The sequence below is a fragment of the Fusarium fujikuroi genome, chromosome FFUJ_chr08 (assembly GCF_900079805.1).
Source record: "Fusarium fujikuroi IMI 58289 draft genome, chromosome FFUJ_chr08".
Lineage (NCBI taxonomy): Eukaryota > Fungi > Ascomycota > Sordariomycetes > Hypocreales > Nectriaceae > Fusarium > Fusarium fujikuroi.
This window is the reverse complement of record NC_036629.1, coordinates 339,448-364,999: the sequence shown is the minus strand read 5'-3', so window position 1 is coordinate 364,999 and position 25,552 is coordinate 339,448. Positions and strand designations below refer to the sequence as shown.

At 47.7% G+C, this 25,552-nt stretch overlaps 9 protein-coding genes and 1 non-coding gene; 4 read left to right on the top strand and 6 right to left on the bottom strand.

Moving 5' to 3' along the window:
- Positions 1-133: 133 nt before the first annotated feature.
- On the top strand, positions 134-481 carry FFUJ_13943 (uncharacterized protein; the record flags this gene model as incomplete). The annotated part of the gene is made up of 1 exon (XM_023581439.1): positions 134-481. One exon carries the CDS (start codon positions 134-136, stop codon positions 479-481), a length of 348 nt encoding a protein of 115 aa, XP_023434137.1.
- A 5,502-nt stretch (positions 482-5,983) lies between these two features.
- Positions 5,984-8,195, bottom strand: FFUJ_13944 (uncharacterized protein; the record flags this gene model as incomplete). XM_023581437.1 has 6 exons in its annotated part: positions 5,984-6,490; positions 6,548-6,728; positions 6,782-6,941; positions 7,000-7,600; positions 7,679-8,051; positions 8,110-8,195. The coding sequence occupies 6 exons, from the start codon at positions 8,193-8,195 to the stop codon at positions 5,984-5,986; spliced, it is 1,908 nt and encodes a 635-aa protein (XP_023434136.1).
- A 915-nt stretch (positions 8,196-9,110) lies between these two features.
- FFUJ_13945 (uncharacterized protein) lies at positions 9,111-9,999 on the top strand (the record flags this gene model as incomplete). XM_023581436.1 has 2 exons in its annotated part: positions 9,111-9,409; positions 9,465-9,999. The coding sequence occupies 2 exons, from the start codon at positions 9,111-9,113 to the stop codon at positions 9,997-9,999; spliced, it is 834 nt and encodes a 277-aa protein (XP_023434135.1).
- A 229-nt stretch (positions 10,000-10,228) lies between these two features.
- tRNA lies at positions 10,229-10,318 on the top strand. Its single transcript has one exon. It is a non-coding gene (tRNA).
- Positions 10,319-10,866: 548 nt separating this feature from the next.
- Positions 10,867-11,310, bottom strand: FFUJ_13946 (uncharacterized protein; the record flags this gene model as incomplete). The annotated part of the gene is made up of 1 exon (XM_023581435.1): positions 10,867-11,310. One exon carries the CDS (start codon positions 11,308-11,310, stop codon positions 10,867-10,869), a length of 444 nt encoding a protein of 147 aa, XP_023434134.1.
- Positions 11,311-11,950: 640 nt separating this feature from the next.
- FFUJ_13947 (uncharacterized protein) lies at positions 11,951-13,012 on the bottom strand (the record flags this gene model as incomplete). Its single annotated transcript, XM_023581434.1, has 1 exon — positions 11,951-13,012. The coding sequence occupies one exon, from the start codon at positions 13,010-13,012 to the stop codon at positions 11,951-11,953; it is 1,062 nt and encodes a 353-aa protein (XP_023434133.1).
- A 1,374-nt stretch (positions 13,013-14,386) lies between these two features.
- FFUJ_13948 (uncharacterized protein) lies at positions 14,387-16,213 on the top strand (the record flags this gene model as incomplete). XM_023581433.1 has 2 exons in its annotated part: positions 14,387-14,980; positions 15,035-16,213. The coding sequence occupies 2 exons, from the start codon at positions 14,387-14,389 to the stop codon at positions 16,211-16,213; spliced, it is 1,773 nt and encodes a 590-aa protein (XP_023434132.1).
- A 444-nt stretch (positions 16,214-16,657) lies between these two features.
- On the bottom strand, positions 16,658-18,073 carry FFUJ_13949 (uncharacterized protein; the record flags this gene model as incomplete). XM_023581432.1 has 3 exons in its annotated part: positions 16,658-16,792; positions 16,847-17,700; positions 18,016-18,073. The coding sequence occupies 3 exons, from the start codon at positions 18,071-18,073 to the stop codon at positions 16,658-16,660; spliced, it is 1,047 nt and encodes a 348-aa protein (XP_023434131.1).
- Positions 18,074-19,277: 1,204 nt separating this feature from the next.
- On the bottom strand, positions 19,278-21,677 carry FFUJ_13950 (related to Ras guanine-nucleotide exchange protein Cdc25p; the record flags this gene model as incomplete). Its single annotated transcript, XM_023581431.1, has 1 exon — positions 19,278-21,677. One exon carries the CDS (start codon positions 21,675-21,677, stop codon positions 19,278-19,280), a length of 2,400 nt encoding a protein of 799 aa, XP_023434130.1.
- A 1,636-nt stretch (positions 21,678-23,313) lies between these two features.
- On the bottom strand, positions 23,314-23,667 carry FFUJ_13951 (uncharacterized protein; the record flags this gene model as incomplete). Its single annotated transcript, XM_023581430.1, has 1 exon — positions 23,314-23,667. One exon carries the CDS (start codon positions 23,665-23,667, stop codon positions 23,314-23,316), a length of 354 nt encoding a protein of 117 aa, XP_023435200.1.
- Positions 23,668-25,552: the final 1,885 nt, after the last annotated feature.

Genomic DNA, 25,552 nt, shown 5'->3' with positions numbered 1-25,552 from the left:
CTTCTTGTAGCTTGCTCATGACTTCACGCCAGAGCACGGGGGGTTGGATGTCAATCACCAACTGGAGGGCAGGCATTAAGCGCTTGGTAACCTCAAGGTTCTTCTCATGCTTGGACCAGGAGAGAGGAACAATATGGCGGACGTGAGGATTACTGGCACCGGTAACCACAATGTAGTTGTCGTCGAGCTCCAGGCACTCCTTTCGGAGAACCTCATCTCGACCGATCACAGCGCCGTTTTTCTTGTGGCCACAAAACTGACCATGGAAGGGTTTGGGATTCCGTTGAGTGGATTGTTCCCATCAGATGCTGCGCGTCGTCCACTGGCGTGTGATTTGCTGGATCATCCAGGCTTTGTGACGGAGCCCTGGGGAGTGACACGGTGGTACGCTTTCCTTTTAGCGATGGCCGTCTTTGTGGAGGCATTGACCTGGGACTGTTTCAGGAAATTTGATCTTATATGCGGTGTTTTGAAGGACTAATACTTATTAGCATGGACGTTGTTCAACATTGACTTTGACTTGGACCTACACCACCCGGTTGCATTGTATAAACTGTTGCTCAAGGATTTGAAGGTGCCAGGTGCGTCGGGAAGAAACTTTTTGAGGCCTTGCAATTTGTCGAGCGGCATTTTGATCAGATATGAAAACTCCAGTGCGGTAAGGTCATGCTTTTGGGGGCTGCAAAAAATCTGTAACTCTGCATGGACACTGTCGATGAGCGCAAGTCGAAGTTTGTAGTCATCAACTGGGATGAGGCCTCTACGAAGTTGAGGTCGCGTCGAAGACGGAAAGGTTTGTTCCAGCCCGTGCGTAGCCATCGATGTCGCTGTTGGGACCATTGAACTTTGGCTGAGGGATTTGAAGGGACCATCGTGTTGTTTGCTGTTGAGACTTGTCGTAAAGCGTAAATATGTTCTGAGAACTTAGCTGAGTTGGTAGCAGTGGTGGTGTGATGTGAAAGAAGTCAAGAATTTGGGTGCGAAGGCTCTTTACGGGTGGGGTTGACTGCGGCCGGGGCTATGTAATAACTCGCCGATTTCCCCAGGAGCCAAAGTCTTCCGTTCGCTTGCGCCGTGGAGGTGGTGTACCACTCACTGTGCCATCCTCAGGATTTAGCAGCTGAAGCAATCTGTGAGCCTTTCAAATGATACCCTGTTGTTCGCCTTCTTCGGGCTCTTATAATCCTTCCTCCCAGTATTTCACACCCTTCTTTCCACTTTCCCGGGACACAGAGTCGTCGTCGATAAGGGGTTCACCTGACAGGGCAGCGGCACAGATGGTGTACCACTGGAGCTTGATCACATGCTCAAACAAGCTGCGGTGTTCTGTAACTTGTCATCTTTGGGTTCGGGTGCTTGATGGAGCAGGATCGAGGGTGCCATCTTGTGGGGGGGTCCTGGGGCTCCTCCAGCAGCATTAGGGGTGCGAGGGCTACGACCAGGAATGGAAGGACTGCTGTCATGATGTGGTTTGGTGATCCTTCCATCTGAAACAACGCGTGATGAGAGCTCCCTTGGGGGTAAGGGCGGCGTGCAGGGTGATATCAAAGTCTTCCCTACCCGCCGGTCTCGACACCAAACCGAAGGGCCTGAGAGTTGAAATGACGCTCGATAACAACAGCCGCAAGGTGTGGATGTGCCGTATAGCAAATCAATTTGTCTACGAAGGTACCTTGTCCCGTAGATAGACTGGAATACGGTCCGAGATCCTCTCAAAGTCTTCTCGGGACCTGGACCCAAGGTCGCCGCTCAATTGCGGCTGTCGCTCCCCTGAGTGGATGCCTTCCTCTCTTCAAGCTGGTCCTCGAGAATCTGAACGGTTTCTTCACTGTTACGGCCCGCGACGTGAAGCCTGTTGATTTCACCATCTGTCGCGCGGCGCTTGGTCGCATGCTTGGTTCGTGTTTTGGCAGTCTTGAACGTTTGACATGCGCATGCCGTCGTGAAAGCGCTTTGATTTGGTCTTGGAGTTAGCCTTGTCGGCTTCGGATAGAGGAGATCCTATTTGTTGTACTTTTCGTGGAACCTTTTGTTGCAGAGCTTGTCTATCGGTTGGTTCTAGTCATCACACAGCTAGGTCTTATACTAGAGGTTCGGGGCTAGCAGATTGTGATCAGGATCCCAGATCTAACTCGTTGTGATGTTGTGACGATGTGGCAATATGGGGAAAGGAGGAAGCGATAAAGTCAAGATGTGAGGATTTGTGCTGGGTGGTGAGCGGGGAAGGCCAGTTGTGATTCTTCAAGAGGGTAAAGGTATGCAGAATGTAAGAGTGCGTTCTGTATAGTCGAACACGATAAAGACCCAGATGCCCCCAACGGGTTTTCTCTTTTTCCACAGTAAGCCTCTCTCTCGTCTCACTTCCGGCTTGTTCCTTCTTCCTCCAACCCTCACCCTTCACAATCTCACCACCCTCAGAAATCAAGTCATGATAAAGACCATCTCATATATAATCGACCCAGACGGCAATATCGAGCTCATTCTGAGAGCCGAATTCTCACCAGATTATACCTAAAATTTACTCTGATTGACCGCTACTGGCATTCAGGAGGTTGAAGAGGATCATGAGCTTGAAGAAGACGTCGGCGTAGAGACGATGATTACTCAACTCGCACTGATCTCCTCGATCCAGACTTCGACAACCCACCTGCGATTAGCCGTTACACCATTTTCAACGAGCTCTACACTAATTCAAAGACCGCCACTGGCACTCTGGAAGTTGAAGAGGATCATGAGCTCGAAGAAGTCGGCTTGGACAGACATGTTGTTCCATCTGTCGGATAAGGGACGACCGCTGATGCGGGACTGTCTTTCATTCGGTTCGTGCACAGGTTGAGTGTCTGACCTGATCCCGTCGACGGAGTGGGCGAAGAATACGGAAAGATCGTCGGGAAAATTTAAGCGTCGACTCTTTCGTTTGTTCGTCGCTTCTTACTCGGTGACTCTCGATGTTGTCAGATCAATTATCAACACAACGCAAGAGACATGCGGCAGACTAAGGCCAACTTACTCGATTCTCAATGAGCCGTCATTGTATATGTATCATATGTGCTTTCAACGAGATGTTGCTGTCTTTAAACGTTGACACGAGGGCATCGTGCTGTATTGTATGGGAGGGAATGTCGAGACAACCAGCAACACGTTGTAGACTGAACGAAGGGTGATCTACACCGTAGCACAAGAGTTCAGAATATGACTTTCGCGACGAGCAATATTCCAAGATTGCTCACGAGCATCCTGGCCCGGATGCTGAAAATGTTATATGCATTATTCCATCGATTCGGTCTTCCTTTGCTGTCCTTTGCGCGTGATAAGAAGCTGTTTCTCAGGATCAGCGAGTTTCTTCTTGATGCTTGCGCCTAAGGTCGTGTGAGTAGGGGCCGGTGGGTCGAATGAGCAAGAAGTAAACTGTCTTCAATGAGCTTCTGTTCTTCTATTTTAGTAAAATCAACTACTTACAAGCTCATAGAGGCTCTTTTCATTGCTCTCAGACTTGACTTCCACCTTGAGTTCGGGCTCATCGTGAGTAGCAGGGACAGACTCTGCAATAAAAAGTCATTCCTGCTCCACCACACTCCTGTCCGTTGGATACGTAACTTGATCAGCGGGGAAAGGGACATCCGAAGGGGTGAATGGCCTCAAGATCAGGCCCGCGGACACAGGCGAGGAAGTTCTATTTGTTCCCTACGCTTTATCCAATAACACTTTGTAGACTGAACAAAGGGTGATGTCCGCTGCAACGCACGCGTTCAGAAGGCCAACTTCGAGATGAACAATGTTCCAAGTTTGCTCGCGAGAAATACTGGCATCCTGACCGGGATGCTGAGAATGTCATGTGCTTTCTTGACCCTGAAAGCGAGGTCGCGAGGAGAGGAATTGGAGTCCAAGACCATCACGGTGAATGGTTGCTTTGTTGTGTCGCCGTGGGGTATGGTGTAGATGGGGTTGAGGGGGTTGAAGGGGTTGCAATGCACCGGAGTTTGCAATTGGAACGTTTTCCAGATTCATCAGCGGAGACAGCCTGATCGGAGGCCTTGTGGCTCGTTATCTCGCCGTGGCGGATAGGGAAACGTCCGCGAAGCACAACATAAAGTGCTCCTGGATCGATGACCACATCAGAGTTTGCTTAACACATGAGGTGTGGCGGAGGGTTTGGGACAGATGCAAATAGCGCCGCAGCTTCATGCTTTAGTCCTCTTCATCACCTTGGCATTGTGAGCTGTTGACCGTGTACTGAGGGTGGACGGCCCAGGGTTTGAGAAATGCCCAACAACGACAATAAGCGGGCGCAGAAGGAGACTAAGAACGAGGGCAAGGGCAGGAATGACGACAAGCAGTGGATGAACTGTGCCAGGTCGCAGAGCAGATAGCATGACTCGCTAGCTCAGGGTTTGAGCAATAGCGTCGAGTGCGGCGATGTTGCTGACTTGGTTGTAGTAAATAAGACCGGCAGTGGCGTGCTGGGATGTTTGTTAGCGTAAACCGTGACGCAACAGACCTTCAGTACCTTTTGCATAGTGTTTTCCGAGAGGGCAACTGTCTATTGTATCAATGCGGCTTCGCGTCGGGTTCGATACAAGCCAACAGTAGGGGACACTCGCGTTTTTTGATTAGAGAGGGGAGAAGACGGATTCAGGAGCACGGAGGAGACGGACCGACGCTCAATCCGTTGATGGCAGCATAATCTGCGTGGCGACGCGGCGTAGGTTACCGCACTGAGGGCATAGGGTTCCTGTCAGTTTCCCGCCTCGCATCCTGTTGAGTTCTCTTCGAGGCCTCCTTGCCCCCGTCGACATTCCCCCAGTTCTTTCCCAAAAGACAAATGGTGCGGGTTGCAGAGAACAAGTGGCGCAATGTACAAGATGCCATTTGCGTGCTGTGCTCATCGCGGCCACAATCAACGATTCCCACATTTGTGGTCCACGGGAAAGGGAGGAGGCAGGGGCGCTGCTAGGAAGGAACTCAATATCTCGAAGTAGGTAGGTGCTCTTCACGCCTTGTAAGGTGCGTCCCAGCGGCACGATTGAGGTGGCGACAGGAACGATTCTTTTCGCCGCCATGTGAGCGGGATCACCCATGATAGCGGCATGATGGGGGCGAGGGGACGGCGGCCGGATTGATGGTGAGAGGAGATCTGGCGGGGAGCTAAGTGAGAAAGGGTCAGATTGCACAGGCGGGTATGAAATGAATACCAACGTGGGAAGAAGGGGAATAAACATGCTGCATTGAGGTACGCAACTCAAAAAGCGCGATGATCAGGCAGGGTCCAAGAGCCGCGAAAGAAGAAACTTGAGTTGAGAAAATGATCAGTACGTTGAAATCGATGGACAGATGCCACGGAAGGAACCGAAGTGGGGGAGGCACGGCTAGAATTTGGGCCAGGTGGCCCTGACGAAACCGGTCCAGACAGTGCAAGTATCAGGAAGATGCATTACACACGGTGGCCCCTCAGTTTTAGGGCCATGGAGCAGATCACACTGCATCTAAGGTTGGGGCGATATGAACTGTGTCGAGTATCTTCAGGATTAGCTTACAGCCGCCAGTGTCGTCATACTCCTGGTTTATTTTGGGGCCCTCTACAATTGACGTAGCAATCGTTAATGCCATGCTGTGAACCCCGATTTCGAACTCAGCACACACTCTGTGCATCTCATTGTATTCCTCAGGCAAAGTGTTTGCTGGTGGCCCGAACAAACCTTATCACTTTGACATTATAAGCGCAGTTACAGTTTATCAATTACTGCCACATATAACGTCTTCCAATACTTATTTAATCGCACTCCATTCATCTAAAACCAGTGCTAATTGACCTACAATACCAATTACCCCAATAAGATCCCCCGAGTCCCCAACACACGTAACATACGTTACACATCTATCAACATGGCCACCTGACGACACAGCGAATCAATTTGTACTACCATTCTTTATGTCCAAGGCCGATCATAACCGATCGATGGATAGGTCCCTCCCAGGCCACAGCTTAGTAAAAACCACTTGAGAGGGCCTGTTGCTCTTCATTATCTCGAGGCAGGTTGGGTGTGCATGTTGGAACATCCCAGTACTCATGGTTTAGACTCACATGTCGAAGCGCCGGACCTGGAATATATGTCCAGTCGTCGAGATACAGGTTGGGCATTGCGAATTCTCTGGACATTCCATGGAAAACACCCATGATACATTCAATGTCATCGTCGCACGAGCCATCTTCCTCGATGAAGTTGCTGTAGTCATTGCCGTCAAATGCCCATGGGGGTAGCGTGACACAAAAGTTGTCTTGGGGCTCCCTGGTGCTTGCACCTAGTTGGTGAACAATCTTCCCGTCAGACAATTTCCTCGTTTCCACGATCTGATGAATGTAAGCCCACGCGAGATATTTCTGGATCTCGCTACATTCGGAGCCGGTCATCTCTTCGGTCTCAGCAAGGAAGTCCGGCAGGACAGCGATGAATGAGGAGATGAAGGTATTTGACAATGCGGTAAGAGCCCGCTGGACGGAATTGAAAGCGTCCAAATTCATGGTCACTGAAGTCCCGGGGATTCAAACCTCGTTTGAGTCAGTCATGTTGTGGTCTCTGACTATCGTTGCGCCATGTTTCCACAAGCCCACGGCAAGCCACATGCTCCCTGTATGTGCGAGCGGCCAGGTCCAACCATGACACGCCGCAACGAGTGAGTCTCTGTATTCCTCATTTGACATAGTACCTCGGTGGGGGAAGTTGAAGAGCCTGTCAATGCCCACAGTTAAGATTGCGGCGAGTTTAAGCTTTACTTTGAATACCTTATCAGACTCTGTAGGTCGTGCAAGACAGTGAGGCGATAGTTAAAATCGAGAATTGGCAGAAGCTGTTGAACAATGTGTGCTCTGGCGTTGATCGAATCTCCAAGTGAATTGAAGACTCCACTCTCTTCTGCGGATGCAGGACCCTCGTCGTCGCTGCCTTTGGCTACATAGCGAGCAACATACTGATATAAGAACCCCCATTGAATTATTTTCACGGTTGACTTTTGCTGCTCTGTGGAAAAGAAACATGAGATGGTACTGAGGACGTCGGTTTCCCCAGTCCATAAGAAAAACAAGAGACAGCAAGAAGCCGGGAGCATGTTCATTGCAAATCTTGAGACACCGTTCGGACGCCCCGGACTCAAGAAAGTTGTCGACAGTTACTTCATCGCAGTACACCGCCACTCGAAATGGTGGATTGACTGTGCGAAAGGCCAATGATACCTGCTCGCGTCGTTCTTCCTGAGACGTAAGCAATCTCACCCGCGTCAGTTGCTCGGTATGCGGATCGAAGATGGTTTGTTCGCGGAAGGTGCTGATACAAAGATGAATTTGTCCAAAACCATCGAGGCGAGAAGGCATGCGATATCCTGGCGGGAGTTGAAGAATGATACATCCTTTTTTGTCGGTTACCACGTTGTATTTGTTCTTGTCGACTTGCTTGGGTTCATGAATAGGGATGTCTCGGTGGGGAATTCTTTCCAGGTTCTTCAATCGGTCATTAAGCGAATGATCTTTCTCAATTCGCTGAGTTAATCCTTGATTATCTTCGGGTAAGTCCCTGATCCATTTCCATGGGGAGTAACAGACAATGATCTGTTCCTCCGGTTCGTCTTTTAAATCACGGTCCAAGGCGCTGATCATGTCACCATCCGTCTAGAATGGGACATATACCTTGTACATGGCTCGGCGCTCCTCCATTGTCTCTTCGGGGACCTCGAAGGTGAACTTTCTGATGCTTTTGTGACCATAGTGACGTATCAACCGCTTCAGCGAATCTGGAAGAGGAGCGTTCGACACAATGATGACTCGCACAGGCGTGGCATAACTGATGTCGGTGGCCCAGTGGACGGTCTCGAGTATGGCGAGCGCGCATTCGGCACTCATGAGGGGGTCGACGTATAGGAGAACAGTCTGTGGCCGGTCCTCGTCAAACTTCCATGCTTTGGCCTTCTCCCTATCATCTTCCGACTGTCGTGGAGAAATCTCGAGAACTCTTGGAAAGTGGCCGTGTAGGCAAACTCCTTCAATGTCTTTGGCGAGTTCACTTCATCCCATGGGAGTGTGGCGATGTCAGTCTGAGTATCCGGTCCGACGACCCAGACTCTGGCGTGGCTCTGTCTGCAAGCTGCCCCGAGTACAGTGCCCCATACGTGCTGGTCAGACCCGTATCTGAGGTCAATTTCGACATGGGCGAATGCAATATCTCGCCGGTACTTGCTGCCTTGCGCCTCGGGAGCAATCCAATTCTGAATGGACTCCATGGTTGCGGTAATCTGTGAGCGCTGTTGAAAAGGGAAACTGATGGCGCCAGTGTTGATGGCGATTAAAATACGACGAGTGTTCTTCGGTCGTTGCCGAGAGGCATAAATAATGCTGGCAGTCCCTGGTTGAGATTCTGAAAAGAATGAGATAGAAAGGTTTATTTTTTGGTGGTGAATGAAATGGCAGGGTCGGGTAAACAGTGGTAAGGTCGGCGTTGCGGGTTTACCCCACTAAAATAGATAGGCCTATCAACTCAGAATCTTGAAAGTTCCTCTGTGGTACGGTTGAGGGGTCAAAAGAGGCTCCAGCCTCGAGGTCATAAAGGTAAAGAACACCAAAAAAACATACGGGCAAAATACTCGTCGCCCTCACTATTGCCTAGGACTCGTAATACTCAATCCTGCACAAATGGGCTGATCGGCGCTAGCTAACATGCGTGCCCCGTCTTAGCGCCATAGCCTCATTGTCTCAGTTCAGGTTGCGCATGATATCTGATATCACTATTTCTCATCGTCGTAACGTCGTAAGAGCCGCGTTTCATCATTCTTACTCTCCAGTTCCAGTGAGCTAGTACTGTCTTCATCTTGATTCGACTCAGCCATTTTGTAGACTATCAATGCGTAAGCAAGTGCGACAAGATCTACTGTCATCCCAGCTCCTATTTATTTAAGTTTTCGGTTTCGGTTTCGGTAACGGTTTCCAGCGATGGACTAAATTTAGCGTCTTTCGACATCCCTCAAGTATAACCCATATTTTCCCTTTCTTGGATCTTTCTCTTTCTTTGATATAGGTTCAAACCGACCTGCATATTCATCAGTTCATTTTGCTCAAGTCGCTTGATATGGCGGCCTTTACACTTCCGGATCCTCCGTCGGCGAACAAGACCAATCTCGCCATCGCAGAATTGGTCCTTTACATAATTCTTTTCATTCCGGTGGTACCGCTCGTTTGGAAACATGGCAAGGCTGGAATGACCTGCTGGCCAATCTTCTTATCCTACTTTCCGCTTCGGTTCGTCGCGGATGGATACCAGATTGCCAAGCGCAATGATCCCGAGATTCCCAATGCGGTCATTATCATGACCACTGCTGGAAGCATTGCCTGTCTCTCGCTGACTATAATTGGGTTGATCTATGAAGTGTAAGCAGGAGTGCTATCAAACTCAAACATGTAACTAATTGAGAGCGGCATCCAGGAACGTCATACTTCCACTGCCTCCAAAACGATGGACTGAACGAATCCTCCTCGCCGTTACTCATCTCTCCATCACCGCTGGCATCACGCTGTCAACTTATGGAGGAGCCCCCAAGTTCGGAGCCCCTGGTGGTGTCCTCTCACAGCATCTCAACCAGATCGGCACCTGCATGATGTTATTCGTCATGATATTCGGCGTAGGATGGTGGCTCTGGTGGACGGGAAAACGCGTCACCGCCATGAAGTCGCACCCCAACTTCATCCCCGCGAGATTCCTGCTTCTCACAGCTTGCGCGGCGTTTCCGTTCCAGCTTGTCCGGCTTGGCTACACCTTGACGTACTCCTTCACCCCGTACTCGAGTTTGGATCCAGTTTCTGGAACCTTTGCTACTAGGCTGGTGCTTATGTTTGGTATGCAAATGATTGTTGCTGTGATTGTTACTGTGGGTGGCTGGCGCGGAACTGGTGCTGTGCCAAATTCTGCACAGAGTGGCAGGCGCCAGGGATTTGGAAGTGTCGCGAACCCATGGGTATGAATCCAGAAGACTTTGTTTTATATTCTACTTGCTATGCTTATAAAACGTCCGAGTCGTAGGCTAGATGCGGTACCTATAGTCAAGATTTGTGGTTATGAACCTAGATTGGGACAGAGAATTGTGAAATATAGGGAAGTTTTGCTCTAATAAGTTTGGTGATTCCACGTACTTCGCCCTGTAGGTCAAGGGAATGTGAGCGTTGAGGGCGAAGCTTTCCGCAACCAAGTCCGTCCGGTATGGTGTAGTGGCTAACATTTCGCGCTCTCATAACCTGAGAGATCGGTACCGCGGAGCCCAGGGTTCGATTCCCTGTACCGGAGTTTTCTTTTGGCGACATACCTAATTAAACTTTTGGCATTCTCTAAGAACCCATACAGGCATTTTCTTTACCTTTTGCTTGTGCTTCTGGTATGTCTTTTATATTTATGCTATTTAAAAAAAGCTGCCTGAATGCAAACAGTAGTGACGACACTGAGACAGGTCGACTTGGTTAAATATCGCACTCACCCATAGCCCAAAATTGCACCAAGCCCTCACCTCTCTTCAATCCTTTGATACATACTATTAACTTGTATCCTAATTTCCAATCCATTGAGTCGTCCACTCCTCCCCCTTTGGCTCGGCTATAACAACTCGATAGAATTCCTCAAGTGTGTAACGTTCAAACTCCTCTGCAGTGAGACTCTGCAACTTGGCGAAGTGAGGATATCCGCCCATGAGAAGATGAATGACATATCAGTGTTGTTTTATCCCATCCCTGTGTAGGAATTCCTTTACTCGTAGAGCTGACACGTCCTGTGTCCAAGTTCCAGGTCTCTCGACGGGTTTTGGCTGCCGGGATCGAAGAGAGTCACCAAGTAGGGTTATTCAACCTCGATATCTTTTGAGCATAGCACACATGAAGGTCCAGGGATATTTCTCAACTGGAGCCCCAGGGTGATAAAGAAATGGTCTTTTAAACCGTTTCTTTGCATGATTCAAAGTGCTGAAAAGGAATTCGGTTCGGTAGTAAAATATATTGCAATAACAATCAAGTCTCAGAAAGTCCTCGATAAATGTGAACTTGGCTTGCCACGGGACGTCTTCCAGCAAACGCTTGCTGCCAACCTTCTCCTGATAGGTGTCAAAGGCACGACAAAGCTCCGGTACTAGATTCTGAGCCATTTCTAGAACTACGAGAGCCGGGTAGTTTTCAGTGGGTTGCTTGGGATATTCCTGTGATATGACGGAGTCCAGTGCAGGTTTGAGCTTTTCTTCCAGTTCTGAGACTGTCAAGTCCTTGTATTCGGCGCGAATAGCGCGGAGGTCCATGGTGATTGCAGCAAAAGGCAGAAGAGATTTGTCTACATAGAACTTGAGCAGGTCTTGCACATGATGCCCCAAAAGAGAGGACCGGTGTCTTTGGAAGACGGATAGTAGAGCAGGTGAGGCGGAGATAAGATGTCGCAAGTCCTGGAGGGGGTTCGGTCGAGTATTTCGATTCTTAGTTTAGGGGCCAGGGCCGAGAAGAAATCGGCGCAGCCTTGATGCTGCAAAGTTTGTAGGGAGGTCATTTTTGTTGTGGAGGAGTAGAGTATGCCAAGGGAACTTGTGTGTTCTCTTTGGTTTAAATATGTCTCGTTTCTTGCGAAAGATGAACTTATACTCATGAGGGATCAGGCCGGCTTTTTTCCAGGGCTCGTCTGTACCTATGGTTTATTTGCCTAAGAAATTCCGTATTGTATCAAGATTGAACACTTGCTTCAAAATCGTAGCGGTTCTGGCAGCTGCTAATCTCTAGAGCTCTATGGCAATTCAAACTATCATCAAACTACCAATGCCAACATCCAAGGCCATTTAGCATAGCCCCGTGAAGGTTTCTATATGGCAACCAGGCGATCTATTTCTCATCCCTACCAGGCACAGGAACAGCTATGGCCATTCACACTGTACCTTCATCCTACTCTTAACTTCAATTCCTCCAGAGAGTGAAATGTCGATTAAGGTTATTGCAATGACTCTTGTCGGCTGCCCATGCTTCACAAGCTGTTAGGTTTGATACAACGAGTTCCTCGAATTCCTCCTCCACGGTACTCAAAAGGGTCTCATCGGAAAGCTGTTCCAAGAAAGCAAGTTTTGGATAGCCCTGGAGGACGAGGCGATGCTTAAAATATGCACCCTGCATCGCACTACGGTTCCGAAAGTCAATTTTAGTCATTGCTGCAAGGACCTCTTTCCATGCCCCCTTTGGCCATGCAATCCCTCGAGAGCCGCGTGTAGTCGATTTAACACTGGAAATGACTTTTCCATATCTGCGACTGAGTCTACCCAGGATCATATAGGGATACCACCTCAGAATTTTGTCATCGAATTTAGGAAACTCGGGAAATGTGTTCAAGAAGGCATCCTTGATTCCAGCACGTTCCTTAAAAAGGTCCTGACCTTTGTGATGAAATATATTCCGGTAGCAATCGAATCTTAGGAAACCGTCGCTGAATGCTTTCCTTATACCCAAGGGGGCCTTGTCCGGCCAGAGCGAACCCGGGCTCCGATGTCGAAATACGGCTTTTTCTTCTTCTTCTTCCTCCAACAGGCCGGGTTCTATGAAAGTATCAGTGATCTCGGGCAGGAGTTCTTGGGCTGCCATGACCATTTTGAGGGTAATGACGCCCATTTCCTCTGTCGATTTGGCGTTTAACCGCAATATGTACTCCGGAACAGGCCCGACCACCTTTTCCAGGACCGGGACAGTATCTCCGTCGTGCTTAGAATGCAGTTCACGGAGATGCATAGCTGATGCTGCTAGGTGAAACGATGAGATGTCGGTATAGCTAAGATGAAGGTCATGCAGGTATGGTCTTAGAATATACTGGCCATTGCTTTGCAAGGGCCTTAACAGCATGGGCGAAGACACGGTGGCAGACTTAATGTCTTGGAGGGAAAGGTACTGCAGTATCTGAATGTTGATCTCGGGCTGGATTGCAGAGAAAGGATCTGGCCATACTTGATAGCCTGATGCCGGTGAGGAAGCCATGTTGCGATTCGAGATGATCGCGGTGGTAGTTTGGATGTCAGGTCTGATCGATCTCTAATGAGATCGATGAAGAAGATATAAAGGGACCAGAGAAAAGGACAGAGCCTGTTATACTTATACTTAAGGGGCGGCGATTGTATGACGCGCGACAAAATTTGTGGGAAGCTTAAATGCATGACAAAAGTAGAGCTATATGATACAAATTACGTGATTGTTGGCAAGGGATTAAGGCTTTCAACACCCACAATCATATTGCCATCTTGACAATTGGACAGTGTTAGAGACTTGAGTTTCTTTGCACATTTGATTTGCCCTACACGTGGCCTTACTGAAGCCATAAACCATATGTCTGAGTGGCCTCGGTATTGAAATTGGTCCCCATAGGCTAATTTCAAATGATTCAAGACTCTTGGTGGAAAGGCGTTCCAGAACACTTACCCTACGGTACGAAGCGCAGGTATTTTAAAGCCGCGGTCATTGGTCAGTCGATACCGACAGTCTGGTTCACGCTAAAAGCTCGCACCAATCAAGAGCAGCATCATCATGAGGCTTTGTCCAAATTGGTAATTAGTGCGAGCTCTTGGATTAGGCAGCCCGTCCAGATAAAGTCATTAAATCACGCAATTGACCTGCCATTATGGAGTGGCTGCCCAGCCGTCGTAAGCCAGTAGCTTGCAGGAATTACAGTGATAAAGGCTGCAAGGTCCGAAATGCTGACCATGCCACTGAGCAAGGAGACTCTATTAGATACCATACGATGATCGCCAATTCTTCCCTGTGGACGCAGATGTACTCTTTCAAACCCCCAGAAAACTAAGTTTAGTAGCGGCGTGATATCACCAAATCCTTGCATAGTGGAGTCTTGACGACCAATAGTCAGCTGTAATCACACCGGAACCGCCATCCCTTGTCGACACCCTCAAGGGTCAGGCAATGGTGCATCACATGAACATCTTGTCCTGTGTGTCATATGTACGTACAGCCGATGGCCATTTGTTACATCCTTTCCCTAAAAGGGACGGTTTCTAGACAGTACCATTGAAAATGGAGAATGGGGGAACGCATTCAAGTGGGACTCTGCCCTTACTTTACGTGCGCAATGTCTGTTATCTCGGTTTGGAGTCCTCTCGGTGTACTTAAATAGATCTGACCCATGTCTCCAGGCGTAATACTGTTGGCTTGCTGGTCGGGCTACCAATCAATCCGGTTGGGCGATGCTGTAGGATGGTGGTATAAGGCAGCCACACCACGGTCCTAGTAAGCAGGGATATACACAGAGAGCCAATATTAATAACCAGCATAACCTCACAGTTATACAGTTACCCCTCTTTGTCGATTTCCTTCTTTCGCTTCCCAGAAGACTCAGAAATCAGTATGAGTGCAGTTGCTGATGCAGCGGTTACTAAATCGGAGGCTCTCAGGGCACATTTTCTGCAATGGACCGTTGACATCAGTAAAGTCAAGAGCCCTGAGGAGGAATACAAACAAAAACGTCAAATGTTGCGGCATAAATTCGACAATGAGCTTCGCCAACTGGTGCAGCATTCGCCTGATCAGATTGAGTACACCAGGCGGTCAGATGCGATGCTGCAACATGCCGGCGAGCTTAAAGAACTAGAGATCCAGTTCAGGAGGTCAGTCGCTCTACAGGAACAGCAATTTGACGAACGACTAGAGGCAGCACACAGGAGGCTAGCTTGTGGTCTGTTCCAGGCATTGGGGGATACTCTATGGGATCATTCGGTTTCGACTGCATTAAACCAGTGTTTACAACCTAAAAGACCAAAAGCCGACGACGGTGGTGCAGAGGAATGCAGCGAGGTGCTTGAAAAACGAAATGGTGCGGAACAAAATCCCGACGAGACAATCGACCTGGAAAGGGACTATACCCAGGGCTTGCGCCAAGTTGCAGACTACCCGGGGCCGCAGGACCAAATCACAGCATACGATCAACCTTCCGCAGAGACAGTAGACCATCTCTTCAGCACGGCGCGGGACCAGTAACAATCTTCAGCTCCCCAGGTATCTCTTGGCCAGGAAACAGAGCCAGAAGCACAGATAAACCGAGCCATGGAAGCCACAGAGGGAAATAAGTCCCAGGCGACTCGGACCTCAGTCTCAGCTCCAACTCCAGATGCGAGCCGGTCGTCTGATTCTAACAGTCGGTTAGCTGAGAACTCGAATCTCACAACTATACCAATCTCGCCGATGAGCTTGAACCAAACTGGGGGAGCAACCCACCGAGATACAAGGCAGACATCAAATGGGGCGGATCAATCAGCGCATACTATTCCAGTGGCACATAATCAGAACAACACATCCCCTGGTCAACTGCCAATGGCCCCTCTTGTCGCTCACCTTCGTGCCCCGTTAAAAAGGGTCTTAGCAGAAGCATCCGATCAACAACAGAAACGGAAAAGGCTGCACATCAACTCCCCTGATCCACCCGAAGAACGTGCCATCAAGTTTGACCAAGTTTTCCAGAACGGAGACGCCCAAATCAAGTACATCATCATTCAGCATCCCCCGGATTTCGGAAACTGGTACATCCTAGAGTGCAGGGAACACGGCAAACACTTTCACAAGGACCCAGTCAGGGATGCTGCCCGGCATTTAATAAGCCAAGACCATGGGCTGAACGGAGACCACTCCTTTGTCATCAAGATGCTTGGAACACGCGTTCTACACTGCAATGATGCATTGGCCTCGATGAACCACAGGATAGCAAGACAATCGTTTCCGCAGGCCGCAAATGTCACACCTCAGCGGGTAACTCAAGGGAGGCGGATGTTGCCAGAGGACTATCAAGCCCAGGGCTGTGAAGTTATTCCTGTTGCTGGCGAGATATACTCTTCAAAGTCGGCCACACAGGGCTATACGTATCCAGTTCTTGTTCTCCCATGGAAAGCCTTTGATCACGTTCCACGGATGAGACAGCTACTGAATAGCACTCCCTCATGCTACGTCTTTGATAAGAAAGTTGACCAGTATCCTCGAGGTTGGGCTGAGGGTTACGAAGATGGCGGTGTCATGCTCACAAATAGATCTTATCCTGTTGTTTACTTTGACAAGGAAGACTTCCCTGACCAATGTAATTTTGGTTGGGTGCCTCTGACAAGCTTCAAAGTTTACGATCCTGATCATACTAGCGTTGATCACTCCAGGGTTGTCAACCGATATCTCCGAAGGAAGGACCCTTGATTGGTAGTCGACTATCGTTACTCGACACATAAACGTAACGCCATACCGGATAGGACTGATAGGGAGGATATACACATGGGTGACTATACGGAACAAAGAAACGACACAACGTCTGTTTCCCGAAGGGATCTTACAGGGTCGTCCCGTTTCCAAGTGCAAGAGCCTAGGACAGCTCTTGGCTCGATGGCACGACTCGAGTATCCCTTCGTGAGTGGAGAATCAGAAAGGGTGGGAAAAGCAGTGCCCGGAATCATGGACCCTGCAACTGCTTCGATTACAAAACAACCGATCGTCAATGTCGTAGAGCTGGGAGAGATACATGTCGAGAGCGCTTGCAACAGGCCAGTAGAAAGCTAGAAACTACATATAGTGTATAATGTCTACGTGAATAATCCTTGAGTTCGTTTTTTAAACACTGCTCGTGTATCGTACAGAGTTTACGTACTATTCATACAGCTTCAAATACCCCATCAGCGTCGCCCACGAAGCCGCTGATAAGTCACCACCAAGCCACAAATTCCCATCCCCATCCCGTCCCATATTAATCCCAACAGAGACTGGAAATATAATAGGCGTAAGCTTTCCCATATGGTAATAGTTTGGCCTAGCAGGTGCCCCCCTCCCCCCAACAACCGCAGGTCCAAAATCAGTCTTATCCAAGAATCCCGACTTAGCCCAGTTAGACGACATAATCATTGTACTTGTCGTATCACCCACGATAGGCGGGTTTCCACCTTCGATCATGGACACATAAGCTGCCTTGGCTGCAGCCTTGATTTGTCCTTCGGTCAAGTACTCAACGACGGCTTGGCGGGAAAGCATGGCGACTTTTCCGAGGGGAAGATCCTGGGCGTCTCTAACGGGACAGTAGAAAAATGCTCCACAGGGCGCATTTTGGACGTATGCTGAATCAGGAAGGAAAATGTTTTTGAGACGATCGCGGGGGTTGACGGCGATGAGGGTGACGATGGCTCGACCTCTGCCCATACTCTTAGCAACAGAGCGGTTGCATAGGGCCAGGATGACATCATTCTCCGAAACAAATGGTTTGCTGCCGTCGGTAGTTTTCTCAAGTGAAATTTCACTCCTGGCTTCGGCTACTATAGCATTGATAGCCTTGGCTGGCACACGCAGCATTCGAGACTCGAGGGGATACATCCACCCGTCATAAGCTGCCCTAAGAGCCCAGACCACAAGCCTCCAACCCGAAAGAAGAGACCCGTCGGTTTTTGACTTCTCCGTGGTTTCAGCTCGGTACAGGCCAGCCATAACATCATTGTATCCTGGAAATTTAGCAACTTGTTCAGGCTTTCCAGCTAGGATTGAACACCAAGCTTCAAGAACCGATGACAATCCGCCTAGATCAGTGGTCATATGCATAAAGGTAAGTGAGACCAGCGTACCGTCTTGGAATGTGGCAACGTGTAGAGAGAATTGTGGTGCATCGGTGGAGTAAAAGTCCTCGAATGACGTTGGTGCACCAGGACCTATACCGACGGATTGGAAGTCAGCTGGATTTGGAAAGAAGGCAATTCCACTATTAATAGGTATGATCTTTCCGTAATTGCTTATTCTTATATATTAAACTTGACAATAAGCTAAAGAAGGCAAGACCAAAAGCTAGAGTGGACAGGATGAGTCTCTAGAGATGAACAGTAGAGTTTCTAGTGGATGTTATTGTAATATGTATTAAAATAGTGAATAGAAGTAATTGGGTTGATGCATGGGGTTATATCGAAAATCCACATGAGCCGGGTATTCTCTGTGGATCAGGGATGGGGTGATTTGAGTTGGCCGGGTACTGCCGTGGGCGATATGATCAGATCCGTTCACAGCGGCTGTGGACAACAGAAGCCACATGTTGACCAAAGCGTAGCTCGTAGCTAAATTCTTGTTATTAGTTTAAGTAAATCGTGGAAACTGTTGCGCTTTAATCATGCTGATCACTTCCGACTGCGGAATTAATGATCATAGCATTGGCCGACAATCTGGCAGTAGTTTAATTAAAGAGGTCTAGATAGTGATGCAATGGCGGCCAAGACGCGCAGTGATAGGATTCGATGTCGCGGAAAGCCATGAGAACCTAAAGTATGAGCTAAACCAGGTTTCGGGACGCGTGGTGCTTCTGCTAGTGTCAGTTTCAATCCAATTTTCGCACTGATACGAAAACATGGACGTGACCCGCCTTGTTTGATGAAGCTTTGCCACTTACCGAACCTAAGATATTAGCGTATGGTGGTTGCTATTATGTAAAGTTTGGAACTTCGGTAAACCACTGGTGAGAGTGCTCGTAAAATAGCAGCGTTTCATATTCAATTGCCCAGACATCATTAATCACACATCAGAGTCCATAAACAAAACAAGGGTCTGTGTCTGTAAACTTGCGGTCTTTCTATCTATAATATTCTGCTAAAAACCCAATCACCACTTCTATGCCTGTTAATATAGAGTTGAAATCAGTCAGCTTTTCTGGCTCTGCCTACCTGCATTCTGGTGCTTTGTTCTATATCTATCCATAATATCGTCTCGTTTTTTGCAGTGCCCTAATCCCAGCTCTTTCCTTTCGCCCAAGAAGCCATTTCCAATCCCTGTAATGTACCACTGAAGAAGCATCGCTTAGTATAGTGACACCGGATTGTTAGCGTCAGATCAATGAAACACACTAGCATCCCATCCCATTAGGACCCGTTTTCTGTTAAGGCATCTTTATCACCTATTATAGTTTAGCTTGCGACGTGCAGCTCACAATCCTTAAGTATTGGTGGTCGGATTCGCTGCCGTGCCTGTTGACTCGGACTGGCAGCTACATTGACCAACCTCGGAATAAGCTGGACAAGAATTGACTAGACAGTGAGGCATCTGAAAAATAAACAATCTCTTCGACAGGACTTATGCACCGACTCTGGATGCACTTCCAGCCCTCTCTAACTTCACTGACTTCTGGTCCTGGTTCTTTCTCTTTCCAAGATAGATCTGGAAGACCATGCCAGGCAAGGAATTTTAGAGATCAGCGACAAAAACGCTCTATAATTTTCTTTGTCATGATGACGGATGCAAAGGATAATTAAACTTGTTTTGTATTACGAGGTTCTAGTATTAAGCTTCTTTCATATGCATGTGTATCTAGATTGCAAGTGTTACTCTTATCAAACTCTACCATGCTGGAAGATATCCACTGCTGAATGTGTGGATCTTCTGGCAGCTGATATGGAGTTTGAAAATTTTGTAGCTGTCTTATGATCTTTGCAGTCTTGAGACACTTCGAAAAGTGTATGTAGACCTGTCCAGATGCCAGTTCACTTTGTAGGTCCGGGTCTACTAACGGGTGAGCCGTATCTACAAAGACCAGATCAGTTAGGTACATCCCAAGGAAGGGCAGGCATGGAAGTTTTGAACATCTCAGCGATGTCCGAAGGCATTTGAAGTTGTGCGAAGGACTAACAAGACCCTTTAATGCTTCCAGGTCGTGTAGAGCCGAGGGTGATACTGAATTCCACGTTTGATGAAGCCGAGCGATAGAGCTATGTCCAAGACCAGACAGAAGGGCGACCAGCCCATCGTAATTGCGAAGATTAGAGCACTCTTGTGCAATTTTGATCCATTGCTCGATTATGTGACCACGTCTGGTCTTTGCCCGACATTGGAGGATAGTCTCAATCACAACATATGAGAGTCGATTCGTGAAGTGTATCATTGCCCTAACGTTGGGTGCGGAGTCAGCAGTAGTACTCATCCACCCACTGCCCACAAGTTCGGTTGGCTTTATGGAGCAAAAGAGGCCCATCTGGTTGACGATTAGCTGGTGGGCAAATGATATAGAGTTGAAGGCAAGGACGTCGGACGACTGCATGCTGGTCCCCAGCCTTTTCCACCTAAATCGTATTGTGCGGCTTAGCTGAGTTCGATGCCCCATAGCCTTTGTGGGAACCACGTCGTCAACAACACATGTAGCCTCACTAGTGACTAGTGTTGGGCAAGGCTTGTGCATTGTGTGACCACGCACGCGCTGAATCGATACCATGAGCCTTTGGCTAAGGACCGGATAGGTTGAAGAGAGGCTGGATGCAAACGAAGCAATCCTCTCGATAACAACCTTATCAACGCAGGAACACCAATACAACTCAAGCCATTTCAAAAAAATATCGCCAACTCTTAACTGAATCTTGTTCGGGGTAGAAGAGTTTGAGCTGATGTGGAATCGATCAATGAGTTGTTTTGCTAGTCCTTCGGGCGTACAGAATAATCTGAACGAAAGATAAAATGCATGCTTGAATCTCGTGTCGCAAATGGACCGTTGAGAAGTGAGATACTCCACGAACCCATTGAGGGTACCACCAATAACCTCCAGGTTTTCATCGAAAATAAGCTTTGGTGGGATTTCGGGAGAAGAAAGCGACTCAAAAGAGTTCCTTTGTGTGGATCCCTTTGATGATTGAAGTTCCTCGTTGAAGTCGTGTTGTACACCCTCAGCTCGATTGCCTGCTGTGTCTGGAAAAGCGGAATTGGTAAATGGGGTTTTGCAGCGATTTGGCCCGTGATGTAATCTCGAGAAGTTAATTCGTCGTTCATCCTGGACAGGGCTCAGCACTTCATCATCTGTTCTGTAAGCGCCATGTGGCTCGCAGGCTTGAGAACGTGCCATGCGAGGATGGACATGGCGTTCCTTTTGAAGCAGTCCCCCACTTGCGTGACAGTGGCTGCTTGATCCTTTGAATAACTCGTTTTGTGATAATTTCTGACTTGCGCTATAGAAATCGATAGAATTGTATGTTGATCTGTCATCGAAGTGCTCTGCCGATGTGTAGTGTACGGAACACTGCCCTAAACTTGTAGAGCGTGTTGGGGATATATGGAAATCTGAAATCGGTCTCTCAAGGTCGCTCAACATATGACTCTTGGAAGCCATGCCCATAGATACTGAGACTTGTCGATACAGTTGGCATTCTTCGCCAATTTGTTGTAAAATGTCATGTGTCTTCCATGATAGCTTACTTGCCCCTCGGATAAGGGTCATCGCAGAGGAAAAGACAGGTTCAAGGTCGAAAGATATACGTAAGGGAGGGTCATTAAGGTCACGACTGCTCCCTTGCGTATGTATGGTAGACACTAAAGACTGTGCTGCCTTTCTCACGCCTCCGATCAAAATTTGTGCTGCCTGATGGGTGATTTCGAGGCGCTGCAGCGTATTCTCCACGATAAAGACAAAATCTTTGCTTCGGGCAGCCGACTGTTCTATAACAAGCGAAAGGTCTTGGTATGACTGAGATTTGACGAAAAGACGCCCGACAAGGCGTCCGACAGCGGAAAGGAGTTTGTCATAACTGTCTTCAATATCATATATGGTCTGATAGATTTCGTTTTCCAGGGGATAGACAAGGGATCGCTTCGCTTCTTGTTCTTGGTGTGAGCGAGAAATTGATAATTTCTTGAGAATAGGGTGTAGCGTATGGGCTGAGGAGGACATGTTGTGTGTTCTAGCGACTCATAGTAGGAATTTGCAAGATGGCCAGAGTTACTTTATGAAACGCGTTCCACACTTGAGATGAAAACGCGTCATTGTTAAATGTTCGTCTTAGCGTTCTTTGTCTTTCGTATTCTTAGTTTCTGAATTTACCTTTATCTATCTACCTGAGCCGTAAAACAGTTAGTCCTTGGGTTGTTACGCTCGGACCTGGCTAGTTGCACACATTCACCCCTGAAATTTCCACTCAATCGATATGACCTACCTGATGCGCACCACTCAAAGCGACCAAGCCTAGGTTAGTCCGGTGACGACGACGAAGCTTTGACTTCATTGACCCCTGGGAATCTAGAACTCCAATCACAAGTTAGGTAAACTTTAAAAGGCGTGATGTGTGAACCGCAGGTCAAAGCGCATGCCATTCACAAGGAGGGTCGGCGAATTTGAACTGTCCTTACCAGATGGGAAAAGTTTTGTTTCACCACCACAGTTCATCTCTCAGAAAGGTGGTTGGTTGCATGTAGAAAAACGAAACTGTTTTGGTAATTGAAGTAAGTAACTCAAGGCTGAATGAAAAGTATCTAGGAAACGCGGAATGGTGCTGGACAACTAGAAGTACGCGTATGCAACTCGCTGTAAGCCACATATGTCATGTTAATTATATACCTAGTTCCGTTCTGGGTTACTGATTGGTCGGCGGAAATCCCACAGTTGTAAACAACTTCAGTCTCTCTATCAAGTGAATAACCTGTTGCTTGCTATTTAATGACTAAAATCAGATACCAGAAACTACTGCTAATAATCATTCTTAGAAAGGCTACCTCAAAAGGTGCTTATGTTTGTCGCAGGTACATGGAGAATCTACGTCGGCCCGTATTAACAGACCAAGATTCATGAATTAGTCATTTAGCCTGTGAATGTTAGTATGTGCTTCTACTTGAAAATACTGTACATGGTCATCGAAGCTTCATGGTGGGAAAGAGCGTGCTACGACTACGGCTTGTCTCTTACTTTCTGGACTAACCCGCAACGGTCTAGAAGCTGAAGATCTCTCGCGGTTTGGCCTCAATAGGCATACAATGATGCTACGAAAAATACCAACTAGAACATTTTAAGCTTTATCTTGGCATTGCCATCTATAAAAGCTAGGTATGGTTTGCTGGCTACGGAGATTAGACTACAGCTTCTGCCAGGTTCCTTATGTACCCCTTGCAATATGACCAAAAAAGGTAGGTAAGTCTGTTAGGGTGATGAGGTATTTTGAGAATCCTGGAGGGTTCAAAGGTTCTGCTGATAAGATAGTGATAGAGCTACTGGGGTTATTGCTAGGGGCAGTATTAGATGGTAGGCTCTAGGGTGATCAAATAGTTCATCGAGTCGAGCTTCTCATGGAAACACTATAGAGTCATCCCCAACCTTTCTTGCACAGGTTTGCTAAGACATGTCACGATGTTCCAGCAGAGTTGGTGCATCAATCAATTACTCGATAATAAGCTATATACTTAACAAGACTCAAAAAGACAGGAAATGAAATGCGACCAACAAAAGTATTACATGTTAGCCCGGATTATACGCTCCACGGGAAGTTCCTGGGACTTTCCACACCCTTACAATCAGTATACCAGTCCATCATATACCTTCAAGGGGTATTCTTCTGACTAAGAGCTTCCCTAACTTCGTCGTTACGCTCGTAAGCTCTGTGTCGCAAGTTCTTGATGCGAGCGTCTGGATCGAATGTGTTTAGGAGAATATAAGCAACCTCTTCTCCATTCTTAGGAGCCTTCGTGAACCACTTTGGATAGAGGGGGCTGCCCTCTCCAGGGTCTTGAAGACTTTTTTCTTCCACGTTCAGAACAGAATGTGGGTATACGAACCATGATGTCCTGCTAACGAAGAGCACCTTTGGCTTTCCACCCGTGATAGATGCCAGGAGTTTGTTGTAAAGAGTTTGGAAATCGTATCTTCCAGGAATGGTCTTTGCGTCTGATGGCATGTAGAGCCATTGTCCGAGTTTCTTTTCAATCTTGTCTGCTAGTTTCTTTCCATGTTCCTTCCTATAGTTGCATTGCGCAAGCTCCACGAGGATGAACTCCGAAGAGGAATTATGCTCTTCGAGGAACTCTTTGATCTGATCGAGCAGCTCGTCCAGAATCAAGAACTGAGCTCATCGGATCATCTGGGTGGCGGGATCATGCCAGTTTACCCTGCTCTTATCATTGCCACATTGAGATTGGTCTCAGGCGAGTCAATGTGCTTGATGGACAAATGAAAGCTGAGAAAAAGGCTGGTATGTGATATGAGAACAAGCTTTCTAGCCGCAACTGAGCTGCAGCCTCTCCTGGATTATCACCATGATAATTAAGCTACAGGTGAATGCCCAAACTCAAAAGTAACAGATGACCACCGTTCGATGATTGCTCTGCCTTATTCTTAGTGAAACTATCTAATTACATCCTTTGAAGTGCGTAATGGGTTGCATAACATCAGAACGCATCCGATTGGAGACTAAGTAACCATCAGCCAGCCACAAACAGGAGCGGCCCGCTACCCGTTCTCTTTTTTGAAAGCTAAAGTTAAAGGTCCGGTCAGTGTGAGTGCGGAGTAAGAGATTTCAGATCGACCTCAATGAAACCTCTGGGACTGTACCGTTGTAGACTTGTAGTCCCAATTGTCAAAGGCAATAAAGGCTGCATCATCAGTATACAGCATTTGTCCAGACACAGATCGTGACGTAACGTCTGGAATCTAGTTGCGTCTGGAAAAGAATCAAAGCCGGAGTTCTCTCATAGTTTAGGCAGCTCCGAGCACTAAGATTAAATTAAAGAAGATCTTCCAAACCGGAGCTTCACCGATTTCGTTCCTGGACTTTGTTTCTGTGATTGAACCATTTTCAACAAGAAAATAAGTCACCTCAAGACTCGGTGTAACAGCGAAGACAAAATAGTGTAACAAGAGTCACCCAAGCTTCCAGTTCAATGAATGGCAAGGGTTGCTAAGAGTCTTCGCTTTGGACAACCCAGACTTGACAATGCAACGCGTATTACTCGCCACAGAAGAGGTTATCAAGTTGTAGCTCCGTGGTATAGTTCTCGAGTCAGCCGTGAGAGCGAGGCTAATCGTAGATATCGCTCGTTCAAACACAGGAGCCTGGTGAAGGCTGGACCCCTAGGGTCTTGTTTAATTTATACCCTAATTCGCAGTAGCCTTAGACAGCAAGTATGTGACTCAAGACGCGAATGCGTAACCATAAACTTTCAGATGGATTTCTAGCAAAGGGATAGTTAGGGGAATCTACACTGTGCGCGATAAGACATGCTGTGAGAAAAACCAGCTTCCTCTGCCGAAAGACCTATAAAGACCATGGATTCTCATATAAGTTAGAGCAACAGATTTTAGGAAGCAGTTGTTTGTATTGCTAGCCTAGATTCTGAAAAATACCACAGAAACGATACCTGCGTCCAGAAAGATGAACCAGAGCCTATGAGACTGATCATTCCTTGTCCTTCTTTGCCTTCTTGCGGCACTTCTTGCAATTATTTCCCGTGCTTTCGCTGTCTATGACCTCAGCCGTTTTCCCGCAGCCTTCGAATTTTTGTCCTGCCTTAGGACAGAAAGTTTCAATGATATGTGTGTCCATTTCGTCATTGCAAGTGCCGCATTTGTCGACTAGAATGGTTTTGATACACATTGTGTATTTACGTGGTTGCTTTCGAGTATAGAGTGTTGTAAAGATGGTTTTGTACCTTGGAATGATGGGTTGTTGCGTGGAATGGGAAAAGAGTGACTTGAGGGTGGGAAGCGGTTCCTTTATATAGAGAGAGAAAGGGCATTGATGCTAAGTGAATACAGTGATTGTACGAGGGAGGGAGGAGTCAACA